Source organism: Mizuhopecten yessoensis, unplaced genomic scaffold (assembly GCF_002113885.1).
Source record: "Mizuhopecten yessoensis strain PY_sf001 unplaced genomic scaffold, ASM211388v2 scaffold10409, whole genome shotgun sequence".
In the NCBI taxonomy this organism is placed as follows: Eukaryota; Metazoa; Mollusca; class Bivalvia; order Pectinida; family Pectinidae; genus Mizuhopecten; species Mizuhopecten yessoensis.
This window is the reverse complement of record NW_018408532.1, coordinates 998,767-1,015,003: the sequence shown is the minus strand read 5'-3', so window position 1 is coordinate 1,015,003 and position 16,237 is coordinate 998,767. Positions and strand designations below refer to the sequence as shown.

General features: G+C 36.9%; 2 protein-coding genes across 2 annotated transcripts; both read right to left on the bottom strand.

The window, feature by feature from the left end:
- Positions 1-10,849: 10,849 nt before the first annotated feature.
- LOC110460480 (cell surface glycoprotein 1-like) lies at positions 10,850-11,413 on the bottom strand. The gene has a single exon (XM_021513415.1). The coding sequence runs from the start codon at positions 11,411-11,413 to the stop codon at positions 10,850-10,852; it is 564 nt and encodes a 187-aa protein (XP_021369090.1).
- Positions 11,414-11,724: 311 nt separating this feature from the next.
- LOC110460479 (cell surface glycoprotein 1-like) lies at positions 11,725-12,783 on the bottom strand. Its single transcript, XM_021513414.1, has one exon. The coding sequence runs from the start codon at positions 12,781-12,783 to the stop codon at positions 11,725-11,727; it is 1,059 nt and encodes a 352-aa protein (XP_021369089.1).
- Positions 12,784-16,237: the final 3,454 nt, after the last annotated feature.

The window sequence follows — 16,237 nt, the reverse complement described above, 5'->3', positions numbered from 1 at the left end:
TTGATGGTATTATTGATGGTACTATTGATGGTATTATTTATGGTATTATTGATGGTTCTATTGATGGTATTATTGATGGTATTATTATTGATGGTATTATTGAAGGTACTATGATGGTATTATTGTTGAAAGTACTATTGATGGTATTATTGATGGTATTATTAAAGGTATTATTGATGGTATTATTGATGGTATTAATGATGGTACTATTGACGGTATTATTGAAGGTATTATTGATGCTATTATTGATGGTACTATTGATGCTACTATTGATGGTATTATTGATGGTATACTGATGGTATTATTGATGGTATTATTGATGGAATTATTGATGGTATTATTGATGGTATTATTGATGGAATTAATGTGGTACTATTGATGGTATTATTGATGGTACTATTGAAGGTATTATTGATGGTACTATTGATGGTATTATTGATGGTATTATTGATGGTACTATTGATGGTATTGTTGATGGTAATATTGAAGGTATTATTGATGGTATTATTGATGGTATTATTAAAGGTATTATTGATGGTATTATTGATGGTATTAATGATGGTACTATTGATGGTATTATTGAAGGTATTATTGATGGTACTATTGAGGCTATTATTGATGGTACTATTGATGCTACTATTGATGGTATTATTGATGGTACTGTTGTTGATATTATCGATGGTACTATTGATGCTATTATTGATTGTACTATTGATGGTACTATTGATGGTATTATTGATGGTATTATTAATGGTACTATTGATGGTATTATTGAATGTATTATTGATGGTACTATTGATGCTATTATTGATGGTACTATTGATGGTACTACTGATGGTATTATTGATGGTATTATTAATGGTACTATTGATGGTATTATTGAAGGTATTATTGATGGTATAATTGATGGTACTATTGATGGTATTATTGATGGTACTATTGATTGTACTATTGATGGTACTATTGATGGTATTATTGATTGTATTATTGATGGTACTATTGATGGTATTATTGATGGTACTATTGATGGTATTATTGATGGTACTATTGATGGTACTATTGATGGTACTATTGATGGTACTATTGATGGTATTATTGATGGTATTATTGATGGTACTATTGAAGGTATTATTGATGGTACTATTGAAGGTATTATTGAGGGAACTATTGATGGTATTATTGATGGTACTATTGATGGTACTATTGATGGTACTATTGATGGTATTATTGATGGTATTATTGATGGTATTATTGATGGTATTATTGATGGTATTATTGATGGTATTATTGATGGTATTATTGATGGTATTATTGATGGTATTATTGATGGTATTATTGATGGTATTATTGATGGTATTATTGATGGTATTATTGATGGTATTATTGATGGTATTATTGATGGTATTATTGATGGTATTAATGATGGTACTATTGATGGTATTATTGAAGGTATTATTGATGCTATTATTGATGGTACTATTGATGGTACTATTGATGGTNCTTTCTGTGAAAAGAAATGTGAAAATGCAAGAACTTCTTTATTTTTTGTACATTTCCTTCCAAATTTGGTATGGTAATACTAGAAAAAAAGGTTCTTTTGTCAGGTTTCAATTTTCCGCGTTTTAAAAGGTCAAAGGCCACAAATGAATTACGTTACTGAAATGGCTAAATATCTCAGAAACAGAAGGTATTTTGGGTGCACATACACATTTAGAATTTGGTAGGCATTAATCCAATCTACTCAACTGACAGCTTCCAAGGTCATGGGGTCTAGAGGTCAAAGGTCACGAATGAATTATGTTACCAAAATGGCTAATTATCTCGGAAAAAGTAGCTATTTTGTATACACATATACTACATAAGAGTATCATAGCCGATTATGCAGGATATATCATGACAAACTTCCAAGCTCATAAGGTCAAAGGTCACAGTTACATTATGTTACTGAAATGGCTAATTATGACAGAAATGGTTGTTATTTCATATACACATATACATAAGAGTATCGTAGCCAGTTATAATGCAGGCTATATAATGACAAACTTCCAAGGTCATGAGGTCAAAGGTCACAGATGCATTATGTTACTGAAATGGCTAATTATGACAGAAATGGTAGGTGTTTTGTATACACATACCTTGGAGTAAATGTAGCATTGTTGTAAGCTACATTGTGACAAAAATCCTGTACACCATGTTAGACGTCGCATAATGGGCATAATGTAAGCACATTTTGAACGCCCTTTCTTGATAATATTTAGCCCCTTCAGGGGCAACAAGCAGCCAGAAAGTGGGGGGTATATTAGTTATAGCCCATTAGGCGACAGTTCTAGTTGTTGCTGGAATAAGTGTACTGAATTAAATTATCGCGGAACTGCTGAATGTAAATGTGTATATCATAAAAAAGTATTGGAGAGGAAATTATATTCTCAATGGAAACAGTCATAAGATATTGTCCATATTCTCCTGTGAAATACCCCTTGATATACAACCTAAATGATAGAAACTTTAAGAACTATAACCAAATATTGTCCGTACTTTCTACCAAGTACCTTGGGAAATTTGCAATCTAAACAACAGGAAAGAACGTTATGTTTGTACTGTCTATATTTGGGTGTTTTCTCTGATCTTAGATAACTCTTCTTAGTAAATAAATTGTTAGGACTATTGTCTTGAAATGAAGTTCCTTTACGAACACATTACCTAATACAACTAACCAATTGTCTCTCCTTCGTCTTCGTGCTAAGATTTGACGCCAGAGTATTACGCCCAGTAGGTATGAACTGGGAAAGCATCTGCTGTCAATCTACGGAGCAGACAAGGTGTCCGTCAACTCGCCTGTTTTTGTACAGTGGGGAACCTCTCCATACGGAGTGTCACATGACAAATCATACTGGCCATCTAAAGATGCAATCATATCAATTTCCTGGGAATTTCCATAGGGCATCACACAAGCTGAAATGTCGTTTTGACGGGGTATTGATACCAGACAATCTAACATCGGTGGGGAGTTTGATCATCCGTGCATTAGGAACATATACTACTGAATCAATGAAACTTCATTGTATTGGTTTCAAGGGAATTTCTTCCATTCTTCATATAATGCCGTACATAACTATCTTATAGTATGCAGCCACTTAAATTATTATATAAACAATGGAAAAAAATAAAAAATAAATGATAAAATTTTGTTTCAATGACTTATTTGATATTTAAAATCTGACCTTGTGTATATGTCAGACTACGTTTGTTGATAACACAGATAATAGAAGTAAGATTGTGATTGGATTTTGATAACACAGCTTAATTAGGATATTATATACACAGCTAGTAGACTTGAGTTGATAACAGTGTATGGTTGTGGCACAGAGACCCTGGGACCTGAGCATGTTATGATGTGGTCACTACCGACCCTGTTGGGTCACTCTCTGACCAGTACTGTGTATGGCCAGTCACCTTTATTGGGTTTTAGTTGGACTTGCATGCTGCAGTCTGTAAGTCCAATACAGCAGTCACTGTAGGGGAGCTTTATTTGTCAATTTACTGTGTTAAGGAGATGAGAGCAGTTAAGATTATCACATCAAATATACTAGGACACACTGTATAGCATAACCTGATCTGAGGTATCCTCTGATACATGTCAGAAACACAAAAAAGACATAATTTATTATATAATAGACCATCAGGTATCTGATACATGTCAGAAACACAAAAAAACATAATTTATTATATAATAGGCCATCAAGTATCCGATACATGTCAAAAACACAAAAAACATAATTTATTATATAATAGACCATCTGCAGGTATCCGATACATGTCAAAAACACAAAAAAACTAATTTATTAAATAATAGACCATCAGGTATCCTCTGATACATGTCAGAAACACAAAAAAGACATAATTTATTATATAATAGACCATCAGGTATCTGATACATGTCAGAAACACAAAAAAAGAGCATAATTTATTATATAATAGACCATCAGGTATCTGATACATGTCAGAAACACAAAAAACATAATTTATTATATAATAGACCATCAAGTATCCGATACATGTCAAAAACACAAAAAACATAATTTATTATATAATAGACCATCAGGTATCCGATACATGTCAAAAACACAAAAAAACTAATTTATTAAATAATAGACCATCAGGTATCCTCTGATACATGTCAGAAACACAAAAAAGACATAATTTATTATATAATAGACCATCAGGTTTTCGATACGCAGTCACATCAGGTCTTTTCAAAGGAAAAGCATGGCAAATACCTATTGTTTAAAAATCTGAGAAAATGACAGATTCAAACAGATGTCACTGATGACTGACTGTTAAATGTGTCCAGTGTTAGGTAATTTGCTCAGATATTTGTATGTAAAATACCAGGGCAGATAAGTATGTAAAATACCAGGGCAGATAAGTATATGTAAAATACCAGGGCAGATAAGTTTGTAAAATACCAGGGCAGTAAAATACCAGGGCAGATAAGTTTGTAAAATACCAGGGCAGATAAGTATATGTAAAATACCAGGGCAGATAAGTATTTCTCCCACACCTGACAGATTTATCTCCCGTTTTGCCGGTGCTAGATTTGTCTGTTTCCGCCCTAGGGTTGAGACGGGGGGGGTTCCCCTATTCATAACAATGGCATGACGTCACTTCAACAATACAATGACGTCACGTCAACAATCCATTAACAAATTGCATGTATGTGTTTTGGGTCCATGTTTACCTTAATTTCACATTAAAATACTGTTAGATATGGGAGAAAAATAATCAATCGCTACTGGTTGTGTAAGATAGAGAAATCTCAACCCTCGGACAAAAAATCTTAGTCCTCTGGTTGATATTTCTCCATCTTACACAACCAGTAGCGATAGATTCTATTAGTAAAATACCAGGGCAGATAAGTATATGTAAAATACCAGGGCAGATAAGTATGTAACTGGGTCAAGGATAAAGGACTACTGTTTGTGAGGTTTGATACCCTGGATTAGCCATGTCGGTATATATGGTCTGGCATATTGCTTGTTCCTGATTTTATTTATGCTGATGTGTGTTTCATCACTTGCTATTTGAATATATTGTACATTTAGCTTTATTCGCACGATACAACAACAATAGCCAAGCTTTACTGGGTGTAACCCAAATCGTACAGCTGGGAAAATGCACCTCACATAACTGCTGTATGTAAGGTTTATTTCAAATAAGAAAAAGTCCAGTATTTATGTGATAAAATCTGTTATGAAAGTCTAGAGATGTGTTCCATATTAAATAATATTATACCCAATATGGCTGTGATTGTGTCAAAAAAATGTGTATTCGATAATGTACACTGTGTATATATCTGTAATTTCTCATCACAATAATCACGATTATACAATTTCACAATGCGTGTTACACAGTATTACAGCAACCATTAGGCTGTTAAGAATGGGTTTGGCTCCGAGGTAACAGAACAGGTAAATAACAATTTTATGAGTGTCCGGAGTTTTACCTGACCAGTGCCTGAGACACATAGCTGATATGCGATACCGTTTGACCATAATGAATAGTATTTGTTATTTGCATTCGTTTGCCTATAGCTCCCATTCACCTGTATTTTCACATCCCGGCCTTACCTGACGAGTTACGTAAATGCCCCAGGCGGGGAGAAAACTACGGTCCAGATACATGTACAAAAGTTGTTATGTTTACCTGTATACTGGATTGTGTTGTAATTTTACATGTGTTGATTAAGGTTGTTTAAAAACACAGAAAACACAATTCCTAAATATAAGAATATATAGACAGAAAGATAAGTTTATAGATGTTGCTAGAATATAGAAACATACGTAAACATCAAGTTTATATGTTTAAACACGAAGCCGTATAAATTGTTAAGGCATTCCTCAATTTACACCAACCACGATTTTTATCGCACAACGACTGTCCATCGTGCGCACATATTTGCGCAATCAATGATCGTTCTGCTTTTTATCTTTCGCCCATCGTGCACACACCGTTCACACACCATGCACACATCGTGCGCACACCGCACATCGTGTAACGTTGTGCGATCCCACAACTGTACCTACTCCTATAACAACTGTTGCTTATAAGTAAGGTGTACCTACTCCTATAACAACTGTTGTATATATGTTAGGTGTACCTACTGCTATAACAACTGTTGTATATATGTTAGGTGTACCTACCCCTATAACAACTGTTGTATATATGTTAGGTGTACCTACTCCTATAACAACTGTTACCTATAAGTAAGGTGTGCCTACTCCTATATATACCTACTCCTATATATATCTACTCCTATAACAACTGTTGCCTATAAGTTAGGTGTACTTACTTCTATAACAACTGTTGCCTATAAGTTAGGTGTACCTACTCCTATATATACCTACTCCTATAAAAACTGTTGCCTATAAGTAAGGTGTACCTACTCCTATATATACCTACTCCCATAACAACTGTTGCCTATAAGTTAGGAGAACCTACTCCTATAACAACTGTTGCATTAAAGTTAGGTGAACCTACTCCTATAATAATTGTTGCCTACAAGTTAGGTGTACCTACTCCTATAACAACTGTTGTATATATGTTAGGTGTACCTACTCCTATAACAACTGTTGCCTTAAAGTTAGGTGAACCTACTCCTATAATAACTGTTGCCCATAAGTAAGGTGAACCTACTCCTATATATACCTTCTCCTATAACAACTGTTTCCTATAAGTTAGGTGAACCTACTCCTATAATAACTGTTGCCTATAAGTAAGGTGAACCTACTCCTATATATACCTACTCCTATAAAAACTGTTGCCTATAAGTAAGGTGTACCTACTCCTATAACAACTGTTGCCTTAAAGTTAGGTGAACCTACTCCTATAATAACTGTTGCCTACAAGTTAGGTGTACCTACTCCTATAGATACCTACTCCTATAACAACTGTTGCCTATAAGTTAGGTGAACCTACTCCTATAACAACTGTTGCCTACAAGTTAGGTGTACCTACTCCTATAACAACTGTTGCCAATAAGTAAGGTGTACCTACTCCTATATATACCTACTCCTATAACAACTGTTGCCTATAAGTTAGGTGAACCTACTCCTATAACAACTGTTGCCTATAAGTTAGGTGTACCTACTCTTATAACAACTGTTGCCAATAAGTAAGGTGTACCTACTCCTATATATACCTACTCCTATAACAATTGTTGCCAATAAGTAACGTGTACCTACTCCTATATATACCTACTCCTATAATAACTGTTGCCTATAAGTAAGGTGAACCTACTCCTATATATACCTACTCCTATAAAAACTGTTGCCTATAAGTAAGGTGTACCTACTCCTATAACAACTGTTGCCTTAAAGTTAGGTGAACCTACTCCTATAATAACTGTTGCCTACAAGTTAGGTGTACCTACTCCTATATATACCTACTCCTATAACAACTGTTGCCTATAAGTTATAGATGTACCTACTCCTATAACAATTGTTGCCTATATGTTAAGTGTACCTACTCCTAACACAATTGAGACCTATATGTTAAGTGTACCTACACCTATATATACCTACTCCAATAACAAATGTGGCCTGTAAGTTAGGTCACAGTACCTACTCCTATAACAAGTTCTGCCCATGAGTTTAGTGTACCTTCTCCTACATATATATGATAACAGCGGTCTGTGTAGGCAAACTAACCTACACCCTATAACAGCGGCCTGCGTAGGCATACTAACTTACCCCCTATAACAGCGACCTGCGTAGGCATATTAACCTCCCCCTTAACAGCTGCCTGCGTAGACATACTAACCTACCCCCTATAACAGCAGCCTGTGTAGGCATACTAACCTACCCCCTATAACAGCGGCCTTTGTAGACATACTAACCTACCCCCTATAACAGCGGCCTGCTTAGGCATACTAACCTACCCCCATAACAGCGGCCTGCGTAGGCATCTTAACCTAACCCCTATAACAGGGGCCTGCGTAGGCATATTAACCTACCCCCTATAACAGCGGCCTGCATAGGCATATTAACCTACCCCCTATAACAGCGGCCTGTGTAGGCATACTAACCTCCCCCCTATAACAGCAGCCTGTGTAGGCATACTTACCTACCCCCTATAACAGCGGCCTGCGTAGACATACTAACCTACCCCCTATAACAGCGGCCTGCGTAGGCATATTAATCTAACCCCTATAACAGGGGCCTGCGTAGGCATATTAACCTCCCCCCTATAACAGCGGCCTGCATAGTCATATTAACCTACCCCCTATAACAGCGGCCTTTGTAGGCATACTAACCTACCCCCTATAACAGCGGCCTTTGTAGACATACTAACCTACCCCCTATAACAGCAGCCTGTGTAGGCATACTAACCTACCCCCTATAACAGCAGTTGCCATATAGTTGAACCTTTTCATACTTGTCAACTTTTTGAAATTTCCCAGAGGGAAATTACACATATTCATGCTCTAAATCAAAAACATTTATTAGATGTGTCTATGTACATCCTAGGGGAAAATATCACTTTCAAATGACATCTTTTGAGTTAATTGTTCTTTCAGATGAAATCATGAAATCTTAGAAAATAGAAATAGTTTAGCAAATTCACTGGTTGAAAATGCTCAATTTTAGGGCTCAAAGTCAGGATTCTTCCTCAAAAAAAGGGAGAGTTGGCAAGTAGCTGCCTATGTTAGGAATGCCAGCTCAACAATAGCCTATGTAATGTGTGTGGTTGTGGGATGTAATTGTTCAGAGGATGAATGTCTTATTCTGTGCCTACTGTCATACAAAGCGTTGTTTTGCAGCCAGTCTGTGCTGTATGTCAGGCAGCACCAGCTAATCAGGGCCACTGTTGGACATTCTGTCTGTCACCTGATATAAATAGCTAATCAATGTAAAGCCTTTCTCACTGTCTGTTATACCGTTCACAGCTAGATGTTCTCATTAATTGGCCCAGTTTTACTTTTTAGATAAAGCATTGTGGGTTCATTGTGGTGTTTTGTCATGTCAGAGGTGAATGCATGCATTTGTACCAAGGAACTTAAGAATCTGTAAATTATGCAATTTAGATACTGAGGACGAATACCACTTCGTGCTTAAATGTCCATCTTTTCAGATACTTCAGACATATTCACATGAAAAAATATTATTGGTCAAAACCCAGCATGTTTAAATTCATCAGTCTTATGAACTCTAGCAATACATCTGAATTATGCAAATTTGGAAAGTTTCTGCACAAATTGTTTATGTTGAGAGAGAATCTGAAAACAAATTTAAATGTACGAACCAACAACAATGCGTTATCCTTCAATACAATATTTTTATTAATTTTTCTTTAACTAGCTATAGTATATCATTTATAATGTACATTCATTCAAATACATGTCACTTATTTTATAACTAGTACATCATTCATTCAAAATACATGCCACTTATTTGTTTTCAAATACAAACTGCCGCCCTGGTGAAGCATGTAGTATTGTATATGTATGGATTATTGTAGTAATCTCCTGTACTTATAATTAAGTTGTAAACTTTTGGAAAATAAAATGAACATGATCATGAGCCTACAATATGTATCACCTTAATTTGAAATAGGTATACAGTAAATTAGTGTTACTTCAATTGGACAGGTGTGTATAGGTCTGTTCAAAATGACAAATGGCAGTACATTCAAATGCTAGTGACTTACTTTGACTTCTCAGTCAGTTAGATTTTAAAGAATAAATCATAACAAAGTATGAGAAAATATAAGTTAAATTTGTCATATTCTGAATTTAATTCGTTACCAGGGTCTTTGTCAATTGTTAATTGCTACTTCCCAAAATATGAAATAATACTACTCTGTAATCAGTCTATACCCTCATTCACCCCTAAATGTTTATAATGAACTATTCCAACCTTTGATTTGGAAGAGTTCAAATGAGGTTTCAGGGGTGAATGAGTTAAGGGTGGTGTGGTGAGAGATACATATCCTTGGTCGGGTTGGCCTCCCTTTTGGCACAAATGCTGGAATTGAGACATTAACACTTTTTTTAGTATTTGTGCTGGGATGCAAATGTTTGTTGTGGCGGTTTCTGGGGGTTCGACATTGATGCATTAATTGCAGTCAAAACAGAAGAATGTGCAATTTTTGACATTAATATTCATTCTTTTTAGATTTATCTATTTTTCCAACAGTCCAGCTATGCAGTTCTCAAACAGGGCATATTGTTTAAAACACATTGATAGCATATGAGCTATTAATTACTTTATAGTTTTCATAATGAAAAGAATATAGTCTGACACACAATTTAGATTCACACATTTTTGGTTTATTCCCATTACAGAACATTTAAATCGTCTTTATTTATCCTTATTTTATCAAATTTGACAGTATAATATGGGTCGAACATAAATATGTCTTAGTAAGCAGGCTTATAAATCGTGACATTCATTAATAAAAAATCATCTCTGTTAGAAACATGAATAAACACACATGTATCATATCAAAAAATAACATCCCTGGAACATAAAAAGGTACAATGAGGTGTGGAAGAAGGGAACAATTTCAAACCCAGCTTGTCAGATTTCCGACTCAATAAGCTTCATGTGATTTGATAACTGCCTCTGGTAATGTTTACTTCTGACATTTTATTGCTTACAGTCAGAAGAAACAATTACTTCCTCATGTTTTAACAGACATAATGTGCTACTTCATGTTTTATGGTATACCATATGTATCCTACAATACACATAATCTGTAACTCAAAGTAGGGGGCTGGGCTAATTACAGGGCAATGGAATAGCAATATTATGTTGGTATTTCTGCAAAACTGCATTCGATATGAATGGACTTATTGGTAGGCATTGGTAGGCATGGGTTTATTGGTGGGCATTGGTTTATTGGTAGGCATGGGTTTATTGGTGGGCATTGGTTTATTGGTAGGCATTGGTTTATTGGTAGGCATGGGTTTATTGGTAGGCATTGGTTTATAGGTAGGCATGGGTTTATTGGAAGGCATTGGTTTATTGGTGGGCATTGGTTTATTGGTAGGCATGGGTTTATTGGTAGGCATGGGTTTATTGGGAGGCATGGGGTTATTGGTAGGCATGGGTTTATTGGTAGGCATGATCTTATTGGTAGGCATGGGTTTATTGGTAGGCATTGGTTTATTGGTAGGCATGATCTTATTGGTAGGCATGGATTTATTGGTAGGCATGGGTTTATTGGTAGGCATAATCTTATTGGTAGGCATGGGTTTATTGGTAGGCCTGATCTGGTTGGTAGGCATGGGTTGATTGGTAGGCATTGGTTTATTGCTAGGCATGGGTTTATTGGTAGGCATTGGTTTATTGCTAGGCATGGGTTTATTGGTAGGGATGATTTTATTGGTAGGGATGGGTTTATTGGTAGGCATAGTCTTATTGGTAGGCATGGGTTAATTGGGAGGCATTGGTTTATTGGTAGGCGTGGGGTTATTGGGAGGCATTGGTTTATTGGTAGGCATGGGTTTATTGATAGGCATGGGCTTATTGGTAGGCATTGGTTTATTGGTAGGCATGGGTTTATTGGTAGGCGTTGGTTTATTGGTAGGCATGGGTTTATTGGGAGGCATGGGTTTATTGGTAGGCATTGGGTTATTGGTAGGCATGGGTTTATTGATAGGCATGGGCTTATTGGTAGGCATTGGTTTATTGGTGGGTTTTATCTGTATGGTAGGCATGGGTTTTATGGTAGGCATGATCTATAATTGGTAGGCATGGGTTTATTGGTAGGCATGGGTTTTTTGGTAGGCATTGGTTTATTGGTAGGCATTGGTTTATTGGTAGGTTTATTGGTAGGCATTGGTTTATTGGTAGGCATGATCTTATTGGTAGACATGGGTTTATTGGTAGGCATGGGTTTTATGATAGGCACGATCTTATTGGTAGGCAAGGGTTTATTGGTAGGCATGGGTTTATTGGTTGGCATGATCTTATTGGTAGGCATGGGTTTATTGATAGGCATTGGTTTATTGGTAGGCATGAGCTTATTGGTAGGCATGGGTTTATTGGTAAGCATTGTTTTTTTTGTAGGCATGGGTTTATTGGTAGGCATGATCTTATTGGTAGGCATGGGTTTATTGGTAGGCATTGTTTTTTTTGTAGGCATGGGTTTATTGGTAGGCATGGGTTTATTGGTTGGCATGATCTTATTGGTAGGCATTGGTTTATTGATTGGCATGGGTTTATTTGTGGGCATGGGTTTATTGGTAGGCATGGGTTTATTGGTAGGCATAGGTTTATTGGTAGGCATGGGTTTTATGGTAGGCATTGGTTTATTGGTAGGCATTGGTTTATTGTTAGGCATGGGTTTATTGGTAGGCATGATCTTATTGGTAGGCCTGGGTTTATTGGTAGGCATTGGTTTATTGGTAGGCATGATCTTATTGGTAGGCCTGGGTTTATTGGTAGGCATTGGTTTATTGGTAGGCATTGGTTTATTGTTAGGCATGGGTTTATTGGTAGGCATGATCTTATTGGTAGGCATTGGTTTATTGATTGGCATGGGTTTATTTGCGGGCATGGGTTTATTGGTAGGCATGGGTTTATTGGCAGGGATGGGCTTATTGGTAGGCATGGGTTTATTGGTAGGCATGATCTTATTGGTAGGCCTGGGTTTATTGGTAGGCATTGGTTTATTGGTAGGCATTGGTTTATTGGTAGGCATGATCTTATTGGTAGGCATGGGTTTATTGGTAGGCATGGGTTTGGGTTTATTGGTAGGCATGGGTTTATTGGTAGGCATTGATTGAGGAAGAACAAACATTTCTTAATTGAATTGAGTTGACCCTTCTGCGGTCCTAAGAAATGGTACAGCTAGATTATCATATTCTATGGTGCAGTTTTCTTATTGTCTAATTACACCCTGTAATATGACATATTACTTATTTCAAAATCTGTTAACATGTAACTCAGTAGAGGCCTGATTAGTTGAAAGTCAGATATTGTGGTCCCAGTTGGGTTAGAACATAGATCTTGTGTGGTTTTGGGGAAATTTCATATAAAGATGTACTAATGCATACAGTTGTAATGACTTATATATAAAATCAGGTGAGCGATACAGGTCCAATGGACCTCTTGTTTGGTTTGTAATAGCTGTGCGAGATGCAGGACATTATAGTGTTAACCTTTCCATATGGTGCATGGGTGCTGTGGATAAACCGCTACGCTAAGTTGAAAGCTATAAGCTATTTGAACCACTTAGATCAGAATACATCGTGATGCAGATTTTCATTAAAAGTAGATCTACATGTAGATTTCAGTACTGGTAGTTGTCTGCTAGCACAAAACGTATGTGGAACACGTGTGTAGCCAAGCAAAAATAAATTCATCATTTCAAGAAATTGATGATCACCTAAACGCCTTTGTATTTTATTGATTATGCATTTATATTCAAGTATGAAATCATACCCCTGTTGATGAAGGGAGAAATATTCAAAATACCATAGCAGCCTATATTGCCGGTGTAACAGCCACTTCTTCCCCCCCACGCCCCCCCACCCTGTACTGTTCTGCAAAGATGGATGATTTACAATAAGATATTGTAGCTAATTGTTCCGAAACCAAAGATAATTGAGGGATGTGGGTTGTTTCTGTCCCCCTTCTCCACAAATAAATATGTTCCAGATGAGTTACTGACAATTAATCGATTCTGTTGAGTAATTTTTCTAGAAAATTGAAGTTTTATGGCCCAGTGACATGTAAGGCATGCTGGTAAACTAGATTTGACAAATATGCAGTGCAAAAAATTATAATTCATGTGTATTTTAAAAGTTAAAAAAAAAAAAAATCCTATTGCACGGCTTAAACTCTTGGTTTCTCGGTCTATTTGTATCTTACACAACAGCCAAATCTAAATTTGCATGTAAAAAAAGACCTACCCGTTACTACAGATGGGTGATATTTTTTGTGTTCTTTTCTTTAAGATCTTTGCACTTTGTTAATGCTGCTGTTTTCCAGTTTTCCGATTTGAATGTAAACAACCTTCGGTCAATAGCAGTGATAATGTTATAAATGTAAAGGCTAAAGCGGATTATATCATTAAATCACAATAATATCACTAGATGTATTGCTACTTGTTTTATTGAGAACTTCCGGATGGCTTCTTTATCCTTAAAGTTTAATTGTATTACATGGAATTTTTGTTATGGCTGCTGAAGGCTGGGAAAGGCTTCAGGATATAAAAAACCATCAGTCTAAAGAAACCAGAAAGACGTAGCAGTGCAAGCTCTTCAGTACGTTAAACTATTAAATTACAGCTGTGAACTCACAACAAAAAAAATACTGTGCACACGTCATATTGTGCAATGTGCATACACTGCACATGGTGTGCACAATTTGCAACTTTAACTAATGTTCACCCTGATAAGAATGAACTAATTCTGCGGGCTGTTTTGTTATGTAATTAAATGGTACCATTGGTTTGATTGATACATATCATGTAATGGAAAAAAAATCCAGGAAAATCAATTTTGCCAGCTTCAAGTTATTTCTGAAAAATCCAGCATCCTCTTAGCCTTTAAATTACTATTCGTGTCACTGAGAGATAGTTGATCTACCAGCGTTTAGATTAAACGTTACTCTTCTGGAAAATTTGTGATAGCAATTTACATGGTTAAGATTATATTTATGTCTTAATATCATCAATGTCATTAGGAATTTGGCATTGTACATGTCTTGAATAACTTGCTGAAATGCTGGAAACAGATTATCAATAACCTTACATGTATCAGGTCTTGGTGGTCGTGTCCTATCGTGTCCTAGTTAATGTTCTAGGTCTTGGTGATCGTGTCCTTTAAGCTAATGTTCCAGGTCTTGATGATCGTGTCCTTAAAGCTGATGTTCCAGGTCTTTGTGATCATGTCCTAGCTAATGTTCCTGGTCTTGGTGATCGTGTCCTTAAAGCTAATGTTCCAGGTCTTGATGATCGTGTCCTTAAAGCTGATGTTCCAGGTCTTTGTGATCGTGTCCTAGCTAATGTTCCAGGTCTTGGTAATCGTGTCCTTAAAGCTGATGTTCTAGGTCTTGGTGATCGTGTCCATAAAGCTGATGTTCCGGGTCTTGGTGATCGTGTCCTTAAAGCTGATGTTCTAGGTCTTGGTGATCGTGTCCTTTAAGCTGATGTTCCAGGTCTTGGTGATCGTGTACTTAAAGCTGATGTTCCTGGTCTTGGTGATCGTGCCCTAGCTAATGTTCCAGGTCTTGGTGATCGTGTCCATAAAGCTAATGTTCCAGGTCCTGGTGATCGTGTCCTTAAAGCTAATGTTCCAGGTCTTGATGATCGTGTCCTTAAAGCTGATGTTCCAGGTCTTGGTGATCGTGTCCTTGAAGCTGATGTTCCTGGTCTTGGTGATCGTGTCCATAAAGCTAATGTTCCAGGTTCTGGTGATCGTGTCCTTAAAGCTGATGTTCCTGGTCTTGGTGATCGTGTCCTAGCTAATGTTCCAGGTCTTGGTGATCGTGTCCATAAAGCTAATGTTCCTGGTCTTGGTGAACGTGTCCTTAAAGCTCATGTTCCTGGTCTTGGTGATCGTGTCCTTAAAGCTCATGTTCCTGGTCTTGGTGATCGTGTCCATAAAGCTAATGTTCCAGGTCCTGGTGATCGTGTCCTTAAAGCTGATGTTCCAGGTCCTGGTGATCGTGTCCTTAAAGCTAATGTTCCTGGTCTTGGTGATCGTGTCCTTAAAGCTCATGTTCCTGGTCTTGGTGATCGTGTCCTAGCTAATGTTCCAGGTTTTTGTGATTGTGTCCTTAAAGCTAATGTTCAAGGTCTTGGTGATCGTGTCCTTAAAGCTAATGTTCCTGGTCTTGGTGATCATGTCCTTAAAGCTGATGTTCCTGGTCTTGGTGATCGTGTCTTTAAAGCTGATGTTGCTGGTCTTGGTGATCGTGTCCTTAAAGCTAATGTTCCTGGTCTTGGTGATCGTGTCCTTAAAGCTGATGTTCCTGGTCTTGGTGATCGTGTCCTTAAAGCTGATGTTCCTGGTCTTGGTGATCGTGTCCTTAAAGCTGATGTTCCTGGTCTTGGTGATCGTGTCCTTAAAGCTGATGTTCCTGGTCTTGGTGATCGTGTCCTTAAAGCTGATGTTCCTGGTCTTGGTGATCGTGTCCTTAAAGCTGATGTTCCTGGTCTTGGTGATCGTGTCCTTAAAGCTGATGTTCCTGGTCTTGGTGATCGTGTCCTTAAAGCTGATGTTCCT

Excerpts from the sequence above, each read along its gene's own strand:
- LOC110460479 (XM_021513414.1), bottom strand. The coding sequence starts at position 12,783 with ATGCCTACCAATAAACCCATGCCTACCAATAAACCCAAACCCATGCCT.
- LOC110460480 (XM_021513415.1), bottom strand. The coding sequence starts at position 11,413 with ATGCCTACCAATAAACCCATCCCTACCAATAAAATCATCCCTACCAAT.